The 21255-nt window shown below is 38.6% G+C and overlaps 1 protein-coding gene across 1 annotated transcript in view; it reads right to left on the bottom strand.

Moving 5' to 3' along the window:
* The window catches only part of Ube4B (Ubiquitination factor E4B), a 42162-nt gene extending 24100 nt beyond the window's left edge, over positions 1-18062 (bottom strand). The window contains exons 1-11 of the mRNA XM_045749241.2: positions 17765-18062; positions 16139-16231; positions 14856-14958; positions 14221-14312; positions 10174-10281; positions 8022-8169; positions 7161-7285; positions 5409-5490; positions 5106-5236; positions 2754-2912; positions 1364-1567 (exon numbers count right to left, since the gene is read on the bottom strand). Coding sequence (XP_045605197.1) covers positions 1364-1567; positions 2754-2912; positions 5106-5236; positions 5409-5490; positions 7161-7285; positions 8022-8169; positions 10174-10281; positions 14221-14312; positions 14856-14958; positions 16139-16231; positions 17765-18031 — 1512 coding nt within the window. The 5' untranslated portion in view covers positions 18032-18062. The remainder of the gene's footprint in view (positions 1-1363; positions 1568-2753; positions 2913-5105; positions 5237-5408; positions 5491-7160; positions 7286-8021; positions 8170-10173; positions 10282-14220; positions 14313-14855; positions 14959-16138; positions 16232-17764) is intronic.
* Positions 18063-21255: the final 3193 nt, after the last annotated feature.

The raw sequence follows: 21255 nt of genomic DNA on the forward strand, positions 1-21255 counted from the left end.
CTAAAATTATAAATAAGAATAAGGTGTTCAAGGAAATGTAAATTATTGTTAGACAAGAGCAATAAAGAAATAAGCAAATATATATACTCTGTTGATCATATTGTTATGCTCCTTTCTAAGCCAGATCCTCAGTTGCTTCCCAAGCTGGTACTTTTAGGGTTCATCCTTAATAATAACCAATCTTAATAACCACCAGGCACTCGTAACTTTTTACCTCATCAATACAGGTATCTTTAAAAGTGTACCAGTCATATAAAACTAGGAATGAGAGCGAGTTGCACAAGCCCGGACAAAGAAACCCGACCCAGCCACCAAGCAATTTAAGGATATTGAAATTAGTACAGTAATAACAGTACACCAACCACGAGGAACCAGCCGTCCAAAGACTGGATATGACCCAGTCATGATTTGAAGACAGAACTGCCAAAGGAGACAATCTCTCAAAAACCAGAAGGTAACACTTGCAGATGGGCCCAAAACATCCATCCAAATCAAGAGAAACAGTGGCAGTGGATACAACTAAAGAGGCGCAAGGACACACAATGAGGCCCATCCAAAGGAACAGAAACCAAATCAAGGCAGTCTGTAGAAGCAAACAGGGGGTGCAAGAATCCTGAATTGAGAAAGAACCTCAAGAGAACCAAGGAGTCAAATTCTTGGAACTGACTGGAGTAATGACTCAGCCTAAGGACTCTCAGCCAAGTCACACCCAAACTTGCCAACATCAGTAAAAGTAAAGAGTGGATAAAAAACTAACGTTGAATGTAATGAAATTCCATTTTCTGGGGAAGCTTCAGAGGCTCCCTGAAGTTTTTTTTTTCAGGGATATTCCTGTGCGGGCCCTAAGCTTCTGGCTGGACCACTTGTTTCGGTTTTACTTGGGCGGAATATGAGTATTTATGATTCGTATGGTTGCTTCAGCGAGACCCATGATGTGTCCCTGAAGCTACTGGACTGATATTAGCTATATTAGTCTGGAAGGAACAAGGACACCCCACAAGGAAAACCAACTCTAGGAACCAGAGGGACACAATGGGAATGGAAAAAGGGTACTAAGACAGAAAAAGATAATATCACCAAACCGATGAAGGAAAATATATAGCACTTCAGAAATGCGTCTATACTGTACAGGGGCATAACCCAAGTGTGGACTGGTCTGTACAAAACATGAGACGACATACTGGGCATAAAAGCAATGACAACTTGGTATGTGGCCCATACTTTGAAGAGCATTGTCCTAAGGTATTCCTTGGGTGAGATACCTAATTACAAATTTTGGTTGGATTATACATAAAAGTACTGCACTAAAATAATACAGTATACTAATTTCTACCAAAGCAACAAAAGGTTAACAGTTACTCACAGTACGCATGTGATCCAACTCTCTTGCCAGATCTTGCAAACCATCAGGTACTGTTCTTCCATTACTCTGGTGCTTGACAAATTTGTCTACCACATGGGGATCATCCTCAGCAAAGACGGAGAGCCCAAGGAAGGGCCCGAGAAGAGTTGCAAAAAGAATCTCCCGACCAACTGTTTGAGATTCACTCTTGGTGCACCAATTACTCTGCAGGAAGTAAAACCATTATATCATCATTGTCATTGTTAAGAAGCAAAATTTTAAATAAGGTTGCAAGAATTTTATAGCCATACTGATTTTTGTTGGATTTCTATCAACAGTATTACAATGTGCAGTTAAGATGACTCCTACTTATGACATTTATTGCACTTAGAAAATACGGTTAAAAAGTGGATAAATTATCAATCAGCTTGAGTTAGAGGAATTGGTTTTAGTGAAAATCTGACAACCATTATTCTAGTATGAATATACAGTACATGATAAAAGAGAAGGAGAAGGGGGTATATTTTGCCATCATTATCCTCGTTAAGCACAAGCAATCTCACATCGTGTGCGGCATCAAAACATGCCTCGGTGGCATAGCTAGAGTGCATGGAAGGTTTACTTTGATTTCTATAGCTGGTAATTACAGTATAATTAAAAAAAAAAAAAAAAAAGTTGGCTGTGAGATGGAGGACTGATAATGCTCAGTGTTGAAAAGTCACACAGGTTTTCTCCTTTAAATATTTGTATTACGTATATTACAATATTTTATTTACCCACTCCAGAATTTTTGTAATGTTATATATATAGTTTTACAATATTATTCATAACGTGTGCCAGAATAACTTTCCAGTTGAGGGAATTAAATGACGGCTTAATTCAGCCATTAGTCAGGGGGCGGGGAAGGTAACGCTAACAAGTGGCAGTGCTGGCTGCATCAAGTGTTGCTTCTTGGGTTTCTTTCTAGGGGAGTTATTTTGATCTTTTCAGATGTAGATTGCACAGGTTAACCAGACAGTGGTCCGTTTGGATTTGCCTACCTTTCTGGGTCCTTTCCTGGTCGATGGCAATTATGACATGCTTTAAATGTACAGTGCTCATACGCCATTGCTCCCTGCACCTCTCTGAAAGGGCCAGGTTCTGGCTTGTGGTCCCCAGTAGGCATAAGGACTCCTGTGACTGATGACCACAAACTACAGTAATATAGCACGTATCAGTTCCGATAACTTTAGGAAGCCGACGGGGCTCCACACAGAAAAGGTAGTCGAGTCATCTTCAACCAACACTTATAATTAGTCATAGGAAATTTTGCATAACGTAGCACCTGATGACCAAAATTAAAGTAGTGAGCCACAAAACCTAATCCTCCCTACCTGCAAGTACATATAAACATAACAGGAATAACACTCACCACAGACACCATTAGATTACAAATTGGGCGGGTTGATGAATTGTTGACCTTAATATCAGTTAGCAGATCCAGTGACTCAAACACTTTCATGTACGTGCGAGATGTGACACTACAGCTCCTCATGGCTGAGCTTAATCCCTGAAGAAGTAGGCTAAATACCTAAAGAGATATGTATTTATGTTAGACAAAAGAATCCTTAATGATAATGATAATAATAATGCTGTAATAATAATAAAGTAAATAAGTAAAAATTAGCAGAACAACTATAGTGGGAAATGAAATGTTAACATCTGAGAAATTTTGACTTATTCAAGCCTTCACCAGAGCTGAACTGAGGGAGACAAGTGTAGAAGAGCAGTATAAGATGGAGGAGTGTGAAACCAGAAGCTGTGTGGTACACAACCCATCAATGGAGGCTGCCATCGTCACTTGGTAAACATTCGACTTGCCGACAAAAGAAGAAATTAAGGCAGGGAATAGAGCATGAGAACAAGATACAGGTGGAAGAGACAACACATTTATGTATATAAAGACCATTCCCCAATTTCAAACGAGTTACGTTCCGAAACTGTGTTTATAAAACATTTGTTCGGAATGCGGATCGAGATTTTCCAAAGACGCAATGCTTTAAGTGGGAGATGCATTCCCGGGCCACCAAAAATTGTCACAGAACCAATATTTTTTTGGACATATAATATAAAAAAAACACATTATTAACTTTGAATGATGGAGTTATCCTGCTTGGTAAAGTTATCTGTTTTTGGAGTAAAGTGGTATAATTACATGAATAAATAAATGAAAATATATTTGCACTGTATTGGTGGTCTGCCATTTTGTAATTTGCCTTACAAGTAAACGCCTCCCCATCCTCCTATCTCCATCCCAGAGCCCAATACAGCCAACAGAGTAAACGGATCAAATCGTGTGTGTGGGGGGAGGGTGTCATTGGGGACTTGAGGCCACTGGTGGGAGTGTATCACATACCCAGTCACCCACTCACACAAACCTTCACCCCCATGACCCCCAACCACCCCATCCAGACATATGAAACAAGTATACCAGTGTACAGCAAACGAATCTATTGAGGGGGCCGTCCCAAAAATCTAGCAAATCCAACAGATTCAAGTTTCAAATATTCCACATAGGCCAAACCGCCAGTAGTTTCCAAACGTTATATAACAAAGAGAGCTGGGAAGATGGGACACCACGAGCGTAGCTCTCATCCTAGAACTACACTTAGATAATTATAGGAAGTGTCCCGGGTATCTGTTAGTCTTTACTCATGTGGCAGCAGCTGTGGGGGTGGGGGCAGAGTTCTAGGTGAGCATATATTTGGCCATTGTGTAGTTCTTGGAGCTTCAGCTGGGAAAGTTTTAGCACACTATACTGTACTTAATCCTTCATCTTTCTAACCTTGCCATATTTTCTCAGAGTTTATGAATGTTAGAACTATCTTAGATATATACTACATAGCAAGCATACTTCAAAGATGACTGTACATTTTGCAAGGACCATATTTATGATAGTACTACCGTACATTCATTTTTGAGAATTTACATTTAGTTGTCTGATGAAAACGAGAATATCATCAATGTACAATATTTATCTATTTACAGTACTGTTCCAAAGTAAAAATGCAGAATTAAACTAATTTTATTAACAGCTTGATATATATATTTTAGATTTCATGAAGCTCTAACAGAAAAAAGTCATCTTGAATAAAGTTTACTCTTCACATAGCAGTTGTCAACAATTTCCAGACAAACCACAAATGAGAAACGTGTTAGTCATGGAATCCCGTGATCTGAAAACAGTAAGGATAATTATACCTATATATTGATAGTGACTAACTCCACTATGTATCAAAGATCTAACAAAACTTGAAAACAAATTAATAAAGAGGCTTACAAGCTGGTTTATATGTAACTTATGTAGAACATTCCCTAATACCTTTCTCATCTCATAAAACTAGCACACCGGAATGATTGTTGGGTGAGAAAAGATAATTTTCCACATACATTGCCATTCATACAATGGCACTTCCAAATACAGTATCTAAACTCGTATAAGATTAAAAACACACATAATATGGGTATATAATACACAAAATACAAAAAAAATTCTTATTGAGTGATTAAAATTCAAAGCAAATAAAACGTTGAGCTAAACAACTTTTGATAGCAAATGAGAACCATTCAATATCTTCTGTTGATATTTATACAACACTCCATTATCCTTTCTGCCTCCTTCAAAATAAATAAAATCAAATTCAATATTCACAAAGTACCAATGGTGATAATGCTAACACAGCTGAACCAAAGGCAAAGTAATCATAAACAAGCAGTGACAAACCTTTGTGAACATATTCTCATGTTCTAGAGTGTGATGAATAAGATCACAGAGGAAGCCTCGAGGCAGGGACTCTGTTAGCAGAGGGTGGAGTAGCAGCGATGGGGCCGGAAGATCACATTTTGTTAGACAACCTGAAAATGCCACAAAAAATTTAAATTGCAAAACTACACACAATATAAAAACCTACATAAGTTTCACATTTAATTATAAAGTTTAAATACACAAAGTCCATATGAATACAGCATACCTATAAAATACTATATGAAGATGAGAATGTTGCTAGTGAAGGATCTCATCACTAACCTGAGAGGAGCAAGCTGGCGTGAGCTACACACTGACGTCTCACGTCTGCCAGTAAAGTCGACGTGGGTGGAGAGCTGCTTCTCTGTACACAAGTGTATAGTAATGGACGTTAAACCATTTCAATTACAACCTTACACCCACTTGTGCATTATTATATTAAATTTCTCAATAGCATTTGCATTTAGTTTTTCCTCTTAACAAAATTCATCAACAATATTGTAAAACAAATTCATCAACAATAATTGTCATTCAAGAACAAATAAATAATAAAACTAATAAACATTTATTGTCATAATGATACAAATATTACCCAATCCAAACCTTTGCTATATTGCAGGTATTTAATTCACTTACTCAATCTTCTTACCTCTTTTTGTTTCTTTGTTACCAACTTGCAAAATATGCTCTAGTAATAAAAAATGTCAAAAATATTTCAGAGTTCGTAATTCTGTAATACATTCATACATAGAAGTGCCAGCAGTGCACAGTATATCTTTTTGTTATTAAACACACCTAATCCATTGTCTTTCTACTTCAGTACATCAATAACTCTGATGACAGACCCCTTCCCAGCAGCTCCCCATTAGGGTAAGCAATTGAAACTGAAGTTTTTCCAGATGGAAAAATCACCACACAAACCTTTCACATCAGGAGCCACTATGCACTATCACCATACAAACCTTTCACTTCAGGAGGCCCTGTCACCATACAAACCTTTCACACCAGGAGGCCCTGTCACCATACAAACCTTTCACACCAGGAGGCCCTGTCACCATACAAACCTTTCACACCAGGAGGCCCTGTCACCATACAAACCTTTCACACCAGGAGGCCCTGTCACCATACAAACCTTTCACACCAGGAGGCCCTGTCACCATACAAACCTTTCACACCAGGAGGCCCTGTCACCATACAAACCTTTCACACCAGGAGGCCCTTTCACCACACAAACCTTTCACACCAGGAGGCACTATCACCATACAAACCTTTCACACCAGGAGGCCCTATCACCATACAAACCTTTCACACCAGGAGGCACTATCACCATACAAACCTTTCACACCAGGAGGCACTATCACCATACAAACCTTTCACACCAGGAGGCCCTATCACCACACAAACCTTTCACACCAGGAGGCACTATCACCACTCAAACCTTTCACACCAGGTGGCACTATCACCACTCAAACCTTTCACACCAGGAGGCACTATCACCACACAAACCTTTCACACCAGGAGGCCCTGGTGTCTTGCCACTCTGTAGGGATTTATCAATTTCACAACATCTCTATCTATTCACAAACACTATAACCCTAAATTTTCTTACACTGACCTTCAACTATCTTCTGCACAATTAAATTTATTCACACTCTTTTTGCAATATCTTCTTACTTTCAGCCAAGAACACTGTCGTCTCCCCACTGAGTTGGCCACATTTCCATTCACCTGAAGGCACTGTTCCCCTAGCAGTAAATATAGGTACCCGATTGTCAAACAATTGCAGTTGCATTCTGGGGAAAGGTCAATCTTCGGCCTAAGGAGACCTTGATAAGCCTAACAAGACTTCCAGTCCCCGATCTATATGAAACATTTTGTATCAATACATATACTGTATACCTATAGTGTATCTGAAGTGGGTTCTGAGAATATAATTAATAAAACTCCAAGTGCTCAGCCCTACTAATTCACCTCTGCCTCAATGTATACTTGAGTATAGACTTATGCTCAAAGAATGTATTAGAACTGGCCTACCTTGGGATGTGCTTTCTCTTCATTATTAACCCGTGCGTACGTCTGGAGGAGATACATGAGAGCTAAAGCTTCTGGCCGCTGGCTCGGTCTTGTTATTTCTGATAAATCAGTTGTGTTGCTACTTCCTGAAACACACACACACATCTAGTCACATCATCACAACAAACATGTGACTATAATAATTACACAAATTTCTATAGAAAGCATTATCAATTTGATCTAGAATATTCAAAATCATATACAGTATTAACTAGGAGTTAATTGTCTAATTATTATTAACTTGAATCTTTATTAACATACCTAAATTAATAGTAATGACAAAGGTCTTACGAACATATTACCAGGACAAAAGATAATGAATATACTGTATTGCCTAAAAGAATCCTAAAATACATCAATTCTCTAACCATTCAAGAAACTATAAATACCAGTTTTCACAGCAAACATAAGAAAATAACTTAAGGTGCCTTCAGACACAAAGGCATGATTACAACGTGTGCAAATCAGTTTCCAACAACAACAACTTAGATATGAAGTAAAGAGCCATATCAGGGCTCATCCAACAAAAGAATAATGCATGCTGACCTTAAAGCTAACATACTGGAGACTACAATTTAAAAAAATTTGGGTCCCCATGAGCAACAAACTTTAGCCATTAGAACATGTTAATAATATATTGTAGCAAGGAAGGTATCATTTTGACCCTGTAGGGTTAGTCTGAGAAGCTACTTGACCATAAACAATACTTTCTGTTGAATCCCGTGTAACTTACTTTAGAGAGCAGAAATATCAGATAATTCAGAAATGTTAACACAGTCTACTAAAGTAAGACAGAACTATTGTATATAAAGATGTTACTACCTGTAGGGGAAGCACTAAGCTCTGGTGACTGAGAGAGGTTGATGTTGGGGTCTACCAGACCCTCCGGTGCCTCACCCCCACACAGCTGTAGCAACACTTCCATCAGCACCTGAGAGGTCACTTCACTCATTTTTGCTCCAACAGTTACCTGTTTATAAGAAGATATTTAAAAACAATAACACAGATGGTTTACCAATTAATTAACTATTAGACTCATTGCTTGATAAGACATTTTTGACAAGGTGAAGCCTTTTCAAACAGATTGGAGTACAGAATCTAAAATACAAGCACACCTAGGCAGGAACATCCACCTGTGTTATGCAACATAATGGTGAAATCAACACCCAGTCTGACAAAAAGATCAAGCTGTGTCATTAACTTAGAAACCAAGCAGGAAACAGGAACCTGGGATAAACAGTAGCTTGACTCAGGATAAACCAAAGGCAAGGGTATCCCAAAGATATAAATCCATAGAAAGAAGTGTTACCATGACAACCAAGAGCAGTCGGCAGCAGACACACAATGCTAAGCATCAAGACTAAATGAAGACTGGAGGATAAAACTAGAGACCAGCTCATGAATCTCTCCAGCTATGCAATACAGATTGGCAGAGATTGACAGCAACTTGCCATCTGTAAGCCAGAAAGACAACAGACTATCTTATGAAGGAAAACAGACATAAAGGCACAAGACCAGAGAGCCATGTCAACCTGGCCAACATCCAGATCTTAAACTTCCAGAAGTAGTAACTAACAACCACTGCCATACTATTAAAACACAGTACTTCTGTTGCAGGAAATGGAGGACGAAGATTAATAAGCCTTTATGCAAGTGTACACGAGCCTAAAATGAACAACACAGTTCTGGAAGAAATAAGCACAAAGCAGGTAGTCATCCCCCCTCCCAAACTACCAACAGTATAATGGGACCAGAGGCAACTGAACACCTTGTTTAAATGTGATGCTTGGCTAAAGTTTTGGTAAAACCCAAGACAAAGCTAGAACGTCAGTCATGCTGAATGAACAGGCCCAGGAAAAAATCCCCACTGAGATTGCAATGTGGCAATCGTGGCTTAAAATTAAAAACCCCAGATGAGAATACTGATGGATAGATTTGAACCCTCCAGGTAAGTCAGGCAGACAATCATCAACGAGAGGTGGAATTCATGAGAATAACATACGAGGACAATGAGCAAGAAGGCCCAGGAACCAGGGCTGAACCTTCAACAAAGGAGCCAGTAAAATTACATGCCTACAAAGGTTTCCAATCTGACCAACACAGAGGAACTGGAAGGAGAGAAAAAGTAATTTCCATTAATTCAAATTAAATTTAAAAGCTTTTAACATAAGCACTCTGATAAAAAAAAGGGAGGAAAATGTGAAGAGGAAACCACAGTTTCCATGCTGAAGTGAAGAGATGCACCTGAGGACAGCCACATGCCTCACAAACCCAAAAGGAGAGTTGCTGTTTGCCTCCCATTCTATAGAATTTGGACAGTCCCAGAAGAGGGCCATAAATAACATTGTACACTCCCTGATGTGAATCACACTGAGAACTAAACCAAAAGAATCAAGAAATAAGGCTACCTGGAGAATCCAGTGAATGGGACTCCTCTGTTAAGAGAGTGAACCAGCATGTAGTCCAAGTGAAAACTGATTGCAGAGTCCTGCAGGAGTGGGATGCAAAGAAATGCCATCCAAACTGCAGCAAAATTCTTCACCTGTACATGGGTGAATCACAGGTGAGCGAACTAAAAACCCTGGCTAGTATGATGACAGCTGGAGATAAACCTTCAGCAGACTTGGTAGTTTGCACAGTTAACAACTAAGGAGGACAGGGGAGGATACCATAGAATTAAACCCCTAAAAGCCTGAAGAGGATAATGAATCAAAATCCTCTATAAGGTCTGAGTTCCTGCACTATCCAGAATGGCTTCTTCTTATATCAATTAAAAGGCTGTTCACTAAACTTTCCAATTTATTTCCTTTTGTATAAGCAACAGTTAACTGCATTGCAATATAGTTCATTACAATTGTATCAATGAGCATTAATCCACTTACTTTATGCTGCATTTCACAAAAAAAAGCTTGACAATTATTACCTGATTATTATAAAATTTGAAAATTCACTTTTTAAACTTGACAAATCTCACCTGGACAGTGACTGGACAGATATTGTCAACACCTGGCCAAGAACACTGGAGAAGACTGGATAACATTGCCCACAACATCTCGTCGGTCACCTCACTTGTGCTTACACTCTGTCAGAGTATTTAATTACATGAAACAATTAGATATATAAACTATACAAAAATATAACAAATTTAACACTAGAAATATGTCCAATGGATGAGAAACTTCATTCACTAATCATCAATTGTTCAATGTAATGAAACACCTTGGTTTTGGAAATCCTGAAATCAATCACCCCTGGAAATCTGGTTATACTCAGTAGCTGCCCCGGTGCATTGGCTCTGGTACCACAGAGATATGAACACCTTCCAGGTCACTAGACTTGAACAGCCATAACAACCCCACAACAGTAATACTAGTTAGTACTAGTAGTAGTTAGTAGTAAATACTAGTTAGTACTAGTAGTAGTTAGTAGTACTAGAAGAAGTATTAGTTAGTAGTACTAGTAGAAGTACTAGTAGTTAGTAGTACTAGAAGTACTAGTAGTTAGTACTAGTAGTAGTTAGTACTAGTAGTTAGTAATAGTACTAGAAGTACTAGTAGTTAGTAGTACTAGTAGTTAGTAGTACTAGTAGTTAGTACTAGTAGTAGTTAGTACTAGTAGTTAGTAATAGTACTAGTTAATAGTAGTTAGTAATAGTACTAGTTAATAGTAGTTAGTAGTACTAATAGTTAGTACTAGTAGTAGCTAGTACTAGTAGTTAGTAATAGTACTAGTAGAAGTACTAGTAGTTAGTAGTACTAGTAGTTAGTAGTACTAGTAGTTAGTACTAGTAGTAGTTAGTACTAGTAGTTAGTAATAGTACTAGTTAATAGTAGTTAGTAATAGTACTAGTTAATAGTAGTTAGTAGTACTAATAGTTAGTACTAGTAGTAGTTAGTACTAGTTAGTAATAGTACTAGTTAATAGTAGTTAGTAATAGTACTAGTTAATAGTTAGTAGTACTAGTAGTTAATAGTAGTAGTACTAGTAGTTAATAGTAGAAATTAGTACTAGTAGTTAGTAGTTAGAACTAGTTAGTACTAGTAGTTAATAGTAGTTAGTAATAGTAGTAGTGAGTAGTTAGTAGTAGTAGTTAGTAGTAGTAGTAGTAGTAGTAGTAGTAGTAGTAGTAGTAGTAGTTAGTAGTAGAAGTTAGTAGTAGTAGTAGTAGTAGTAGTTAGTAGTAGAAGTTAGTAGTAGAAGTTAGTAGTAGTAGTTAGTAGTAGAAGTTAGTAGTAGTAGTTAGTAGTAGTAGTTAGTAGAAGTTAGTAGTAGTCATAGTAGTTAGTAGTTGTAGTAGTTAGTAGTAGTCGTATTTAGTAGTAGTAGTAGTAAATAGTAGTTAGTAGTAGTAGTAGTTAGCAGTAGTAGTTAGTAGTCGTAGTAGTTAGTAGTACTGTAGTAGTTAGTAGTACTGTAGTAGTTAGTAGTACTGTAGTAGTAGTAGTAGTTAGTAGTAGTAGTAGTTAGTAGTAGTAGTAGTAGTTAGTAGTAGTAGTAATAGTATTTAGTAGTAGTAGTAATAGTAGTTAGTAGTAATAGTAGTTAGTAGTAGTAGTAATAGTAGTTAGTAGTAGTAGCAATAGTAGTTAGTAGTAATAGTAGTAGTAGTAATAGTAGTTAGTAGTAGTAGTAATAGTAGTTAGTAGTAGTAGTAATAGTAGTAGTAGTAATAGTAGTAGTAGTAATAGTAGTTAGTAGTAGTAGTAATAGTAGTTAGTAGTAGTAGTAATAGTAGTAGTAGTAATAGTAGTAGTAGTAATAGCAGTTAGTAGTAGTAGTAATAGTAGTAGTAGTAATAGCAGTTAGTAGTAGTAGTAATAGCAGTTAGTAGTAGTAGTAATAGTAGTTAGTAGTAGTAATAGTAGTACAAAATATCTGGGTAGATATTTTGTGATAACTGGGTAGTAAAAATAAACTAATGTACACATCTTAAAGTAGAGAGAAATGGTGAAAAGGGAAGCATTATTTTGCATGTCAACAAGCCATATGCTAGTTTTGAACTCCAACAATGCTTCAAGTGCTACAAGTTCTCCCACCCCAACAACAAGTGTCAGTACCCCATCCAGAATTGCAGCCTCTGCACTCAGGACCATCATTACTCCATCTGCAAATCAACAACCCATTGCTGCCTGCTTTGCAACAGCGATCACCCAGCAATTTCATACCGCTGCCCCCGCAGACAGGGAAAATATCAAGGCCAAGGTCAAAGCCAACAAAACCATCCCTACTAACTCCACAACCACAGCCCCAGGCGCTAAACCCAGCACCTCGACTCCCACCAACCAACCAGCAGAATTCCCAGTCCTACCAAACAGTGGCTCCTTCCACCAGGTGACCCAGCCTTCACACTTGGGACTCAAGGCCCAACCAACATCCTCACAGCCCCTTGCATCACGTTCAGCCTTTATCCCTGGTCTTATTCGACTTGCGGAGAGGCTTACCGGACCAGACAACCACCGATTCATCAAGGAACTGAATGTGTTTTGCCTAGCCAATAGCCAGGACACCCAATGCAAGTCTCACTACCTCCCTGACAACATCACAAAGATGACCACTAGGTCGATCTCAACTCAGACTCCAGCACCACCCAACATGCAAGCTGCACAAACAGCAACATCTTCCACTCCAGCCCCCAAAGCTCTTACCATCACCATACCAGAAGATGTGCTCACAGAAGTGCTATCTATGACCACACAACACACCACCACCACCGATGCGACTGAACCAGCTTCTACCACCACCACTCATCGACTCCAGAGCCAACCTCAGGCTGTGAAACCAAAGTCAAAACCACCAACTACGGACTACGCCTCAGACCTCTCAGACGAGGAAATCTCAGTAGGGGTTCCATCACTACTGCACACATGCAAAATCTACAATGCCCAAGACTTCCTCATGGAGGTCACCTCACTGAACTCCAATGACAGCACGACCATGTCAACTCGCAGAAAGAATTAAAGAAAAAATGGAAGATTAGAGGCTTTCACTAACCTACCAGCTCTATAACGGTAACAAAGCCCCCTCCCCCCTCATGGGGCTTTGGACAGTACATCGATTCCACGACAACTACCCAAAAATCCTTGGCTTGGCCTGCTGCTGGGTTAAGCCCAGGCTCTATTCCTTTTGACTACGAAGCTTCCTCTCCAGACTATTCTTCTGTCAGTTCCCACTTCCTGCTCCCCCTTTACAATTGATTGATTGATTGAGATAGTTTTGCCAAGGAATCCTCACTTGATCCCAGGTTATCCCACACTAAAACCTCAAACTGGAGAAACCCCAAACTAAGGTCGTTTAGGAGTTTTTGTCAGAGGTGGAGGGAGAAAACATGACTGGATGCTAGTCAAATAAGATCAAATTTACCCTATAGGCTGCTGCCCTGGAAGGTGGTTCAGGTTCACTCCTATCTCCGTCGCTGCCACAGACGGAGATAGGTGAGAACTTGCTAGAACTGCGGCTACCACAAGACTGATTTCCAGCTTGTCATAGCCTTTACCATTCCACCCAGCATCCCAAGGAAGGCATAATCCAATTAACTGTAAATCTCCTTGTTCTCAAAAACTAGAGGTCACAGTTTGACACCTCTTGGCTGGTACATTCGTTTGGGTGGACTACATCTGCCTTAATAATTTTGACCTTACCTCAAAGCATGACCACAGTCTGAATACTAACATGTACTTTCAACCCTCATTTGTTAAGTGTTGAAGTGCTTGATTCACTAGCTAATATTCATTCCCAACTTGTGGATTACAACATTACTGATGATGACATTTTACCTGTAAATGTTTATGAAATCTAACACAGAATTAGCTACCTATAAAGGCACAAAAATTAATTGTAGATAAAGTGGGAGGGGCGAGGCAAAGAATGGTACAACGTAACATAACAACAATGCCTATAGTACATGTCATGCACACGGAATATCCTACGTTGTTAATTTGTAATATATTCCATATAAACATGGTCAAACAAAAACTGCATGACATGGTAAGCCTAAGAGGAACGCCAATGAACACTCACTTACCCTGTGTCTTTTGTTATCACTGCGATAGTGGGGACTATTTTCCAGGTCACTACTAAACTCAACTTTACTCTCCACCTCCATGGGCTCAATGCCTGCAATAAAATTAAACATTAACCATGCAATACATTTTGGAGCTAGGATTATTTTCAAATCATATTTTTAACAAGCTAATATGTGTGAAACATTGGGGCAGGTTGTGATAAAACAAGACTCAAAAATATTTGAGAAATACTTTAGTCATGTGAGAAGAGGATTGCTGATTGTGTAGCAGGACGAGTGTATGGGATCAAGGAACAAGGGGTCTTGGCAGTAGGAAGATAATCAGCATCCTGGGAGTGACAAAAGAGAGCAAAAGTAGAAACTGGAAAGATGCTCATAAAGCTGTCATAAGGAAATATTGTGCTTAAATAGTGACTTTATATATACAAATACTGTACATACCAAATAACCTCTGTAATTTGATCGAATGTATATCATAAATAAAATATTATTATAGAAACCAAATTTCAAGTGGGTATGATAGGTTTTGTGTGGTGTTCACTCGTGTATATACAGTATGAATGTGTCGGGTATGTCAGCTATACAGCGAGTGAATTGAGATTTTTTAATTGAACTGACGAGTGTGGCTTGCCTACCTTTTTTACATGGTGTAACATCAAGCGGCGAGGGTGGTGGCTGTCTCTTGGAGGGTGATGGCAAGAGAGAAGACACAGGAGGAGAAGTAGATAATTGAAGTCCCTGCCAGAGAAATTCGCATATACAGTATTTTGATTTACCAGACTAGTAGTTCAGTCCTGGAGTGAAACAGCAACAAGTCAATGCTTAGTAAATGAACCCCCTTTCCCCCCTAGTGTACACAGGTACATTACTGAGTTAATAAAAATATATATGTATGTATATACATACATATATACTGTACATACATAGAATTGTCTGCACATTCTTGCAGCACCCATGGTGAAACTCCATCAGATCCAACTGCTTTATTTTGGAATTGGCATTGGGTCTGGCTCTCTGAAGCCAGACCCAACATTTAAGTTTGTTTTTAGCTTCAATTTTGGTGACTCTATAAGGTGAATAGTACAAAATTCTGTAATTGCTTAGTATGTCAATGTTTGTACTATGGTGCACATAGTTACAAAAAGCACTAATAAAATAAATCTAATAAAATGTTTAGTACCAAAAAAATTTAAAATAATTAGGATTCAGATTTTTACATGTTGATTTACAGTTGAGAGGCGGGACCAAAGAGCCAAAGCTCAACCCCGCAAGCCCAATTGGGTGCGTACTCTCTAAACAGGAGGAGGGGTTGTAGACTGGATAGTAGACCAACAGTCCTGCTTCTTGTAGGCAAGAGTTCAATCCCCGACCATCCAAGTGGTTGGGCACCATTCCGTCCCTTTATCCTGTTCAAATCCTTATCCTCATTCCTCCCAAGTGAATGCTTAATAAATGATACTCAAAATGGCTTGGCACTTTCTTCTGATAATTTCCTTACCTTAACCTGCACTGTCACTTTAAGGTCTTTTTTGCATAGTTGCAAGATACAATCATAGGAAAACTTTATGAAAAAGGTAATTAAATGTTCCTAGTACAAATCCAAGCTATTAATAAGTAATAACCAGTAATGGAATCAAGTGTTATTATATATGTACTATCAGAATTATACACAGCTAATGCAGTCTGCTGCTGAGAAAACATTATATTTAATCACTCAAACAATATTACTATTGCTCTCAACCAAAAAAATATGGAATGTGCCATTCTTTTCCAAAGCACAAGAGAAAATACCTCACCTAAACCATTTTGCAAGAACCTAATGCAAGACTTTAAAAACTTCAATAATATTGTAATTCCAAGCATTTTCTTCCTTCAGGAAAAATCCTCTACATTACTCAGAACCAATATCCACATTTACCGGGGACTGAGGAACGTGTATTTGGGATGTTTCGCCATTATTGCTGTTGTTACTAGAGCCTGCCCCAAGCCGAGCCAACCTCTTCTTTCGAATCTGAAAGACAAAATATATGTTAGTGACAGCCCTAGCCTATAGATAACAAGCTCTATTGTACTTGCAATAAGAAACTTTTGAGTTTCCATTACCTAACAAGAAAAACAAACAATCCTGTTAAGTCACGCAATTCATGGCTAATGTACAAACTTTATAAGGTATCACATTCGAACACTATTATTACTTATAAACTTACTGGAGAGACTTGTCAACACTGTTTAGGAAAAATACTCATTAAAATTTTAAGCTGGTAAAATTTCAACCAAAAACACTCATATTGTATACCATTACAGTAAATCATTACTGTATCCTAAAATGTTTAGTACCAAAAAAATTGTGAAATTATTAGGATTCAGATTTTTACCTTATTTTACACAAAAGTATTTTTAATGTTAGCTTATGGGACATGACATTTCTTTTTTTTTCCAAAAAATCAAATACACTGTACCGTACTTGTAACTAACTATTCCATTTCGTTTATAACAAAATGGCATATATAATATATATATTCCATTTTGGAATATATATACAGGGCTAGCATCATTTTTTTTTTATGCACAGACTTTAGGCATATGGCAGACATCTTGCTTAGTTGACAATAAAGAATAATTTAGTAATTAATTTTGTTGGGGAGATGAAGCCTGTATGCATGTATGTATGCCTGTTGGGTAAATCAGACCTTGCATACTAGGCCACGTTGTGCAGTTCTAGCTATTAAGCATGACATACATACACACAGATACATATACATGCAAATGCATACATGCACATACACTGGACGAGATCTTCGAGCACTGATTGTTGTATGTGTGTTCTCTGTAAATTGTAGCAATACATTATATTATATATATATATATATATATATATATATATATATATATATATATATATATATATATATATATATATATATATATATATATATATATATATATATATATATATATATATATATATATTATATATATTATATATATATATATATATATACACAAACACACACACACAAAAGCACACCAAATACCTTTAAATACATGTGACTGGAGTAATGAACCCCTTATTATAACTCAAATAACTCAATTTCTAAACCACAACCTTTGTATCCAGTACTGTATTGTAGCTTATCAAAAATGTTCATGAATGTTTAAGGACATAGATTCTGAAATTGTGCTTCTGTTTAATATTGAGTGCTTTATTATAAGATTATTCTTCTAATTAAGTCACATTTAACTCGAAAGAAACCAAGAAACTTTTTCTTCATATCCTAAATATGCGCAATTCGGAAGTTGCGATAGGCCGGAAATTTGCATAAATTTGGTACTTAAGTCAACCAGTTTATGAATAATATGAGAGTGATGATATGTGTCAAGTGGGTCCTGGTCCAGCACAAAGTTAGACAGTAAGACAGAACAAAGCATCCCCCCCAAACAGCATTCTGCATCGTCACAACATTTGGCCTCAACCCAACTACAAAGACGCCGCATTTGGCCTTAACTGGGCGTCCCGAGGCTGCCCGGGGCAGCGTGGCACTACCTCGTCCTGGTTTATGTGGTCTGCCATGCCAGGCGAGGGCAGCGCGAGGATCCTGAGGGTGAGAGAGCGGGTCGGGGAACCTCCACTACAGCTTCCACTCACTGTTTGTTGGGATCTGGATGTTGTTTCTGTGACGTCACGCACAGCTGTTGGCTCCAACAGGCGAGCTTTGACAAGCGCACCCCCGCCATCACCACCAATCGATAACACTACATCTCTCTCTCTCTCCCTCTTTTTGCTGCCTTTCTCGAATGATCCACGTGACATTCAGGGCAAAGAAATTTGTGGAATAGTTCCCCGTTAGTCATTGTAGGGTTGGAGGAGGAATGTTAGCGGGGAGAGAGACTGAGGTGACAGTCGCCCGTCCGGTGGATTCCTGAGGACGTTCTTCAGGCAGTACGGATCAGCGGCATTTAAGGGTCGTAATTCAGTAAGAAAGAAGTCGCTGTATGGCAATATCGTAAGTCATGAGCTATAAAGTATTGATAGAATGTATTTACTGAAGTTTCCAATGATACGTGTTAATGGTTTTGACAAAATGTATTAATCAACAAAATCTTTACTAACAGTACCTATATGTAATTTGTATATATTTTTTTTTTTTGAGATATATACAAGAGTTGTTACATTCTTGTACAGCCACTAGTACGCGTAGCGTTTCGGGCAAGTCCTTAATCCTATGGTCCCTGGAATACGATCCCCTGCCGCGAAGAATCGTTTTTTCATCCAAGTACACATTTTACTGTTGCGTTAAACAGAGGCTACAGTTAAGGAATTGCGCCCAGTAAATCCTCCCCGGCCAGGATACGAACCCATGACAGCGCTCGCGGAACGCCAGGCGAGTGTCTTACCACTACACCACGGATATAAAGTTCACTCTATGGTTTCCTTAGTCACGGACAGAAGGAAGCCTATTAGGCTTATCGAGGTCCCTAGCTCTAGTCCAATTATAGTGACCTTTCGTAGGATGCTACCCACAACAGTTGCCTAACTCCTGGGAAGTTATTTACTGCCAGATGAACAGAAGATCAAGTGAAAAAGAATTTTGCCCGATTTGCCGACCCTTTGCCTATCATGCTGAGGGAATTGAACCTGGGACCTCTCGGCTGTAATTCGACTATACACATACGCATGCACGTAGCTATATTTATAACATTTAAATAATATAAAATATGGGGAATATGCTAAGGAAACCTGGCCTCACATCACTAGAAAAAACGAGCTATAATTAGCTAGAGGAGACATGGTCCAAACATGAAAGATACTTACAGGAATAGAAAGAATGAATATCCAACATATTTAAATATATAATTAGTAAAGGAACTTCAGCGCTGTGGAATTCGAGGACTCTGAACTATATCCGGCCATATCAAGAACCTTTTTTATTATTATTACTATTATTATTATTATTATTATTATTAACAAGCTTAGATGCATAGCAATGTGCTTCTACCCTATTCTACATGAGGGGCCCATCTCACATGATGTCCGTCCGACAGAAAGTCATCCCCTCTCATCTCAAGATAACCCCATCCTCAACTTTAAGGCCAGATTCGACAAAAAACTCGACCAGGTACAACAAGGCTAGTAGGCTGGCCATGAAGAGCTAGACGTAGTGGGTTACTGATGGTCACCATTAAAGATCTCTTGATTGTTTTCTATATCCTCTTGGACCAACGTAATCCTTGTCTTAATTTGTTGAAAAGTTATTTGACATATTTCATCGACAAGAGTTTTTCCGTGGCGCTTTTCGCTATTTTATGAACATTCTTATCCAGCCATATTCCCACATGTGAAGGGATCCACATATATCTGACTTTACAGCCATTTTTTATTTAGTTGTTTAATGTTCTCTGTACACTTGTCCACAATATGCTGATATACATCTTCTACTGTTTAACTATTCCAACGGTCCTCTACTATCAGTTAGAAAAACAGGAATTTTTACTACTACTCCCACTTCCTTTATGCCAGCTTATACAGCTTGAAGTTCAGCCTGCGTTGTCAGTTAATTAAGCGATGTCCAATAACTATCCCTAGTGTAGATATCAGTGTAACGTACGATTATGTTACATTACTGAGTTGATTAGATACAGTGTTTAGTGAGTTTCATATTTATTGAGTAGTCTTGATTACAGTACTCGGATGTGGGCATTGTCGTAGACGTTCAGACGGAGCTTGGAGCAGAGCAGAGCTGAGTGAGGCCTGAGTCGCGGAGCTCTATGTAGGAGAGCGCGGCGGCTTGATGGGGAATTGTGAGTGTCTGAACTCGATGGGGAGCGAGAGCATTGATGCGGTCGTAGTCTGCTGTCTGCTCTGTGTCGAAGTTGTAGTGTCTTGGGGTCGAATAGAACGGTACACGCCGAGTGCTACATTCTTGAGGTTGTAGAGGTGAGGTAAATTCAAAGCGTCTATACTGGAGTTATCTGACTCACTGTGGAAATTGTACTCCTGGCTATTCAATTGGCTGATAAAGATTAAGCCACCCAACAGGTGGTGCGGGCATGAATAGCCCGTAACTGACTATTCGCAATTCGCTTGCTTATATTTGCTGACTACACCTCAGCTTCCTCCATCAGGATGGAAAGAATATTACCTGTAAATAGGGATAAGATTATAGCTTGTGTAATTAGTGCTAATTAGTTACGTCATTAAGCTAATGAGAGGCTGTAGTAAGTATATTGTTTGTACTCGAGTTCTGGCAGAATAAAAGCGTGGGCAATAAAAGAGGAAGTGGTCCATGGTTCCTTCTTGCTGTGGGCACCACTAGCAAGCAAATCAAGGGACCCAGAATGTGGAATGACCTTCCCAATCATGTTAAAGACTGTACCTCTCTCAACCAGTTTAAGATAAAAACTAAGCACTACCTAATTAACTCCCTGTAACCTTCCTTACCCCTATAATGTCAACCCATGTCTGTTATATTTAAACAATGCTGTTTGTCGACCAAATTGTATTTTTGCTGTTTTTCTGCCAAGTTCCCCCCTTTTTTATTTTTATATTGTCTCAACACATTTTATACTTTAATCTGAATTAGTATCAAGTTTTAGTCTTTAGTGTTTTTCCTGCCCGAAACGCTCTGCGTAATAGTGGCTTTAGGCATTGCATGTACTAGTTCTATCTATAAATTCAGCAATATTTGTATCACCCCTTGTATGTATGTACTTTATCTGAATAAACATTTGAATTTTGAATTTTTTGAAACAGGATTCATTCATCCGAATACGGAAGAGATTGTCAGGGAGTTGTGCATACCCCGCACATGCACCTTTCCTGTGCTAGGTAAGTACGACGGGCTCACTATAGCCCGTGATGCTTGGAACTTTTTGTTCCGAGTAGTTGAATCAAAAGCAACAATAAGAGTCGTGCATGACCTATGCGTAAATGAGTAAGACAAACATGGAGTATCCTGGTGTTATGACAGCACCACGGGCTAGGGGATGCGTCAGTACGAAGGGTTGCCTTCAGTGATGTCTGAAGTAATGAACCTA

Source organism: Procambarus clarkii, chromosome 27 (genome assembly GCF_040958095.1).
Source record: "Procambarus clarkii isolate CNS0578487 chromosome 27, FALCON_Pclarkii_2.0, whole genome shotgun sequence".
Classification (NCBI taxonomy): domain Eukaryota; kingdom Metazoa; phylum Arthropoda; class Malacostraca; order Decapoda; family Cambaridae; genus Procambarus; species Procambarus clarkii.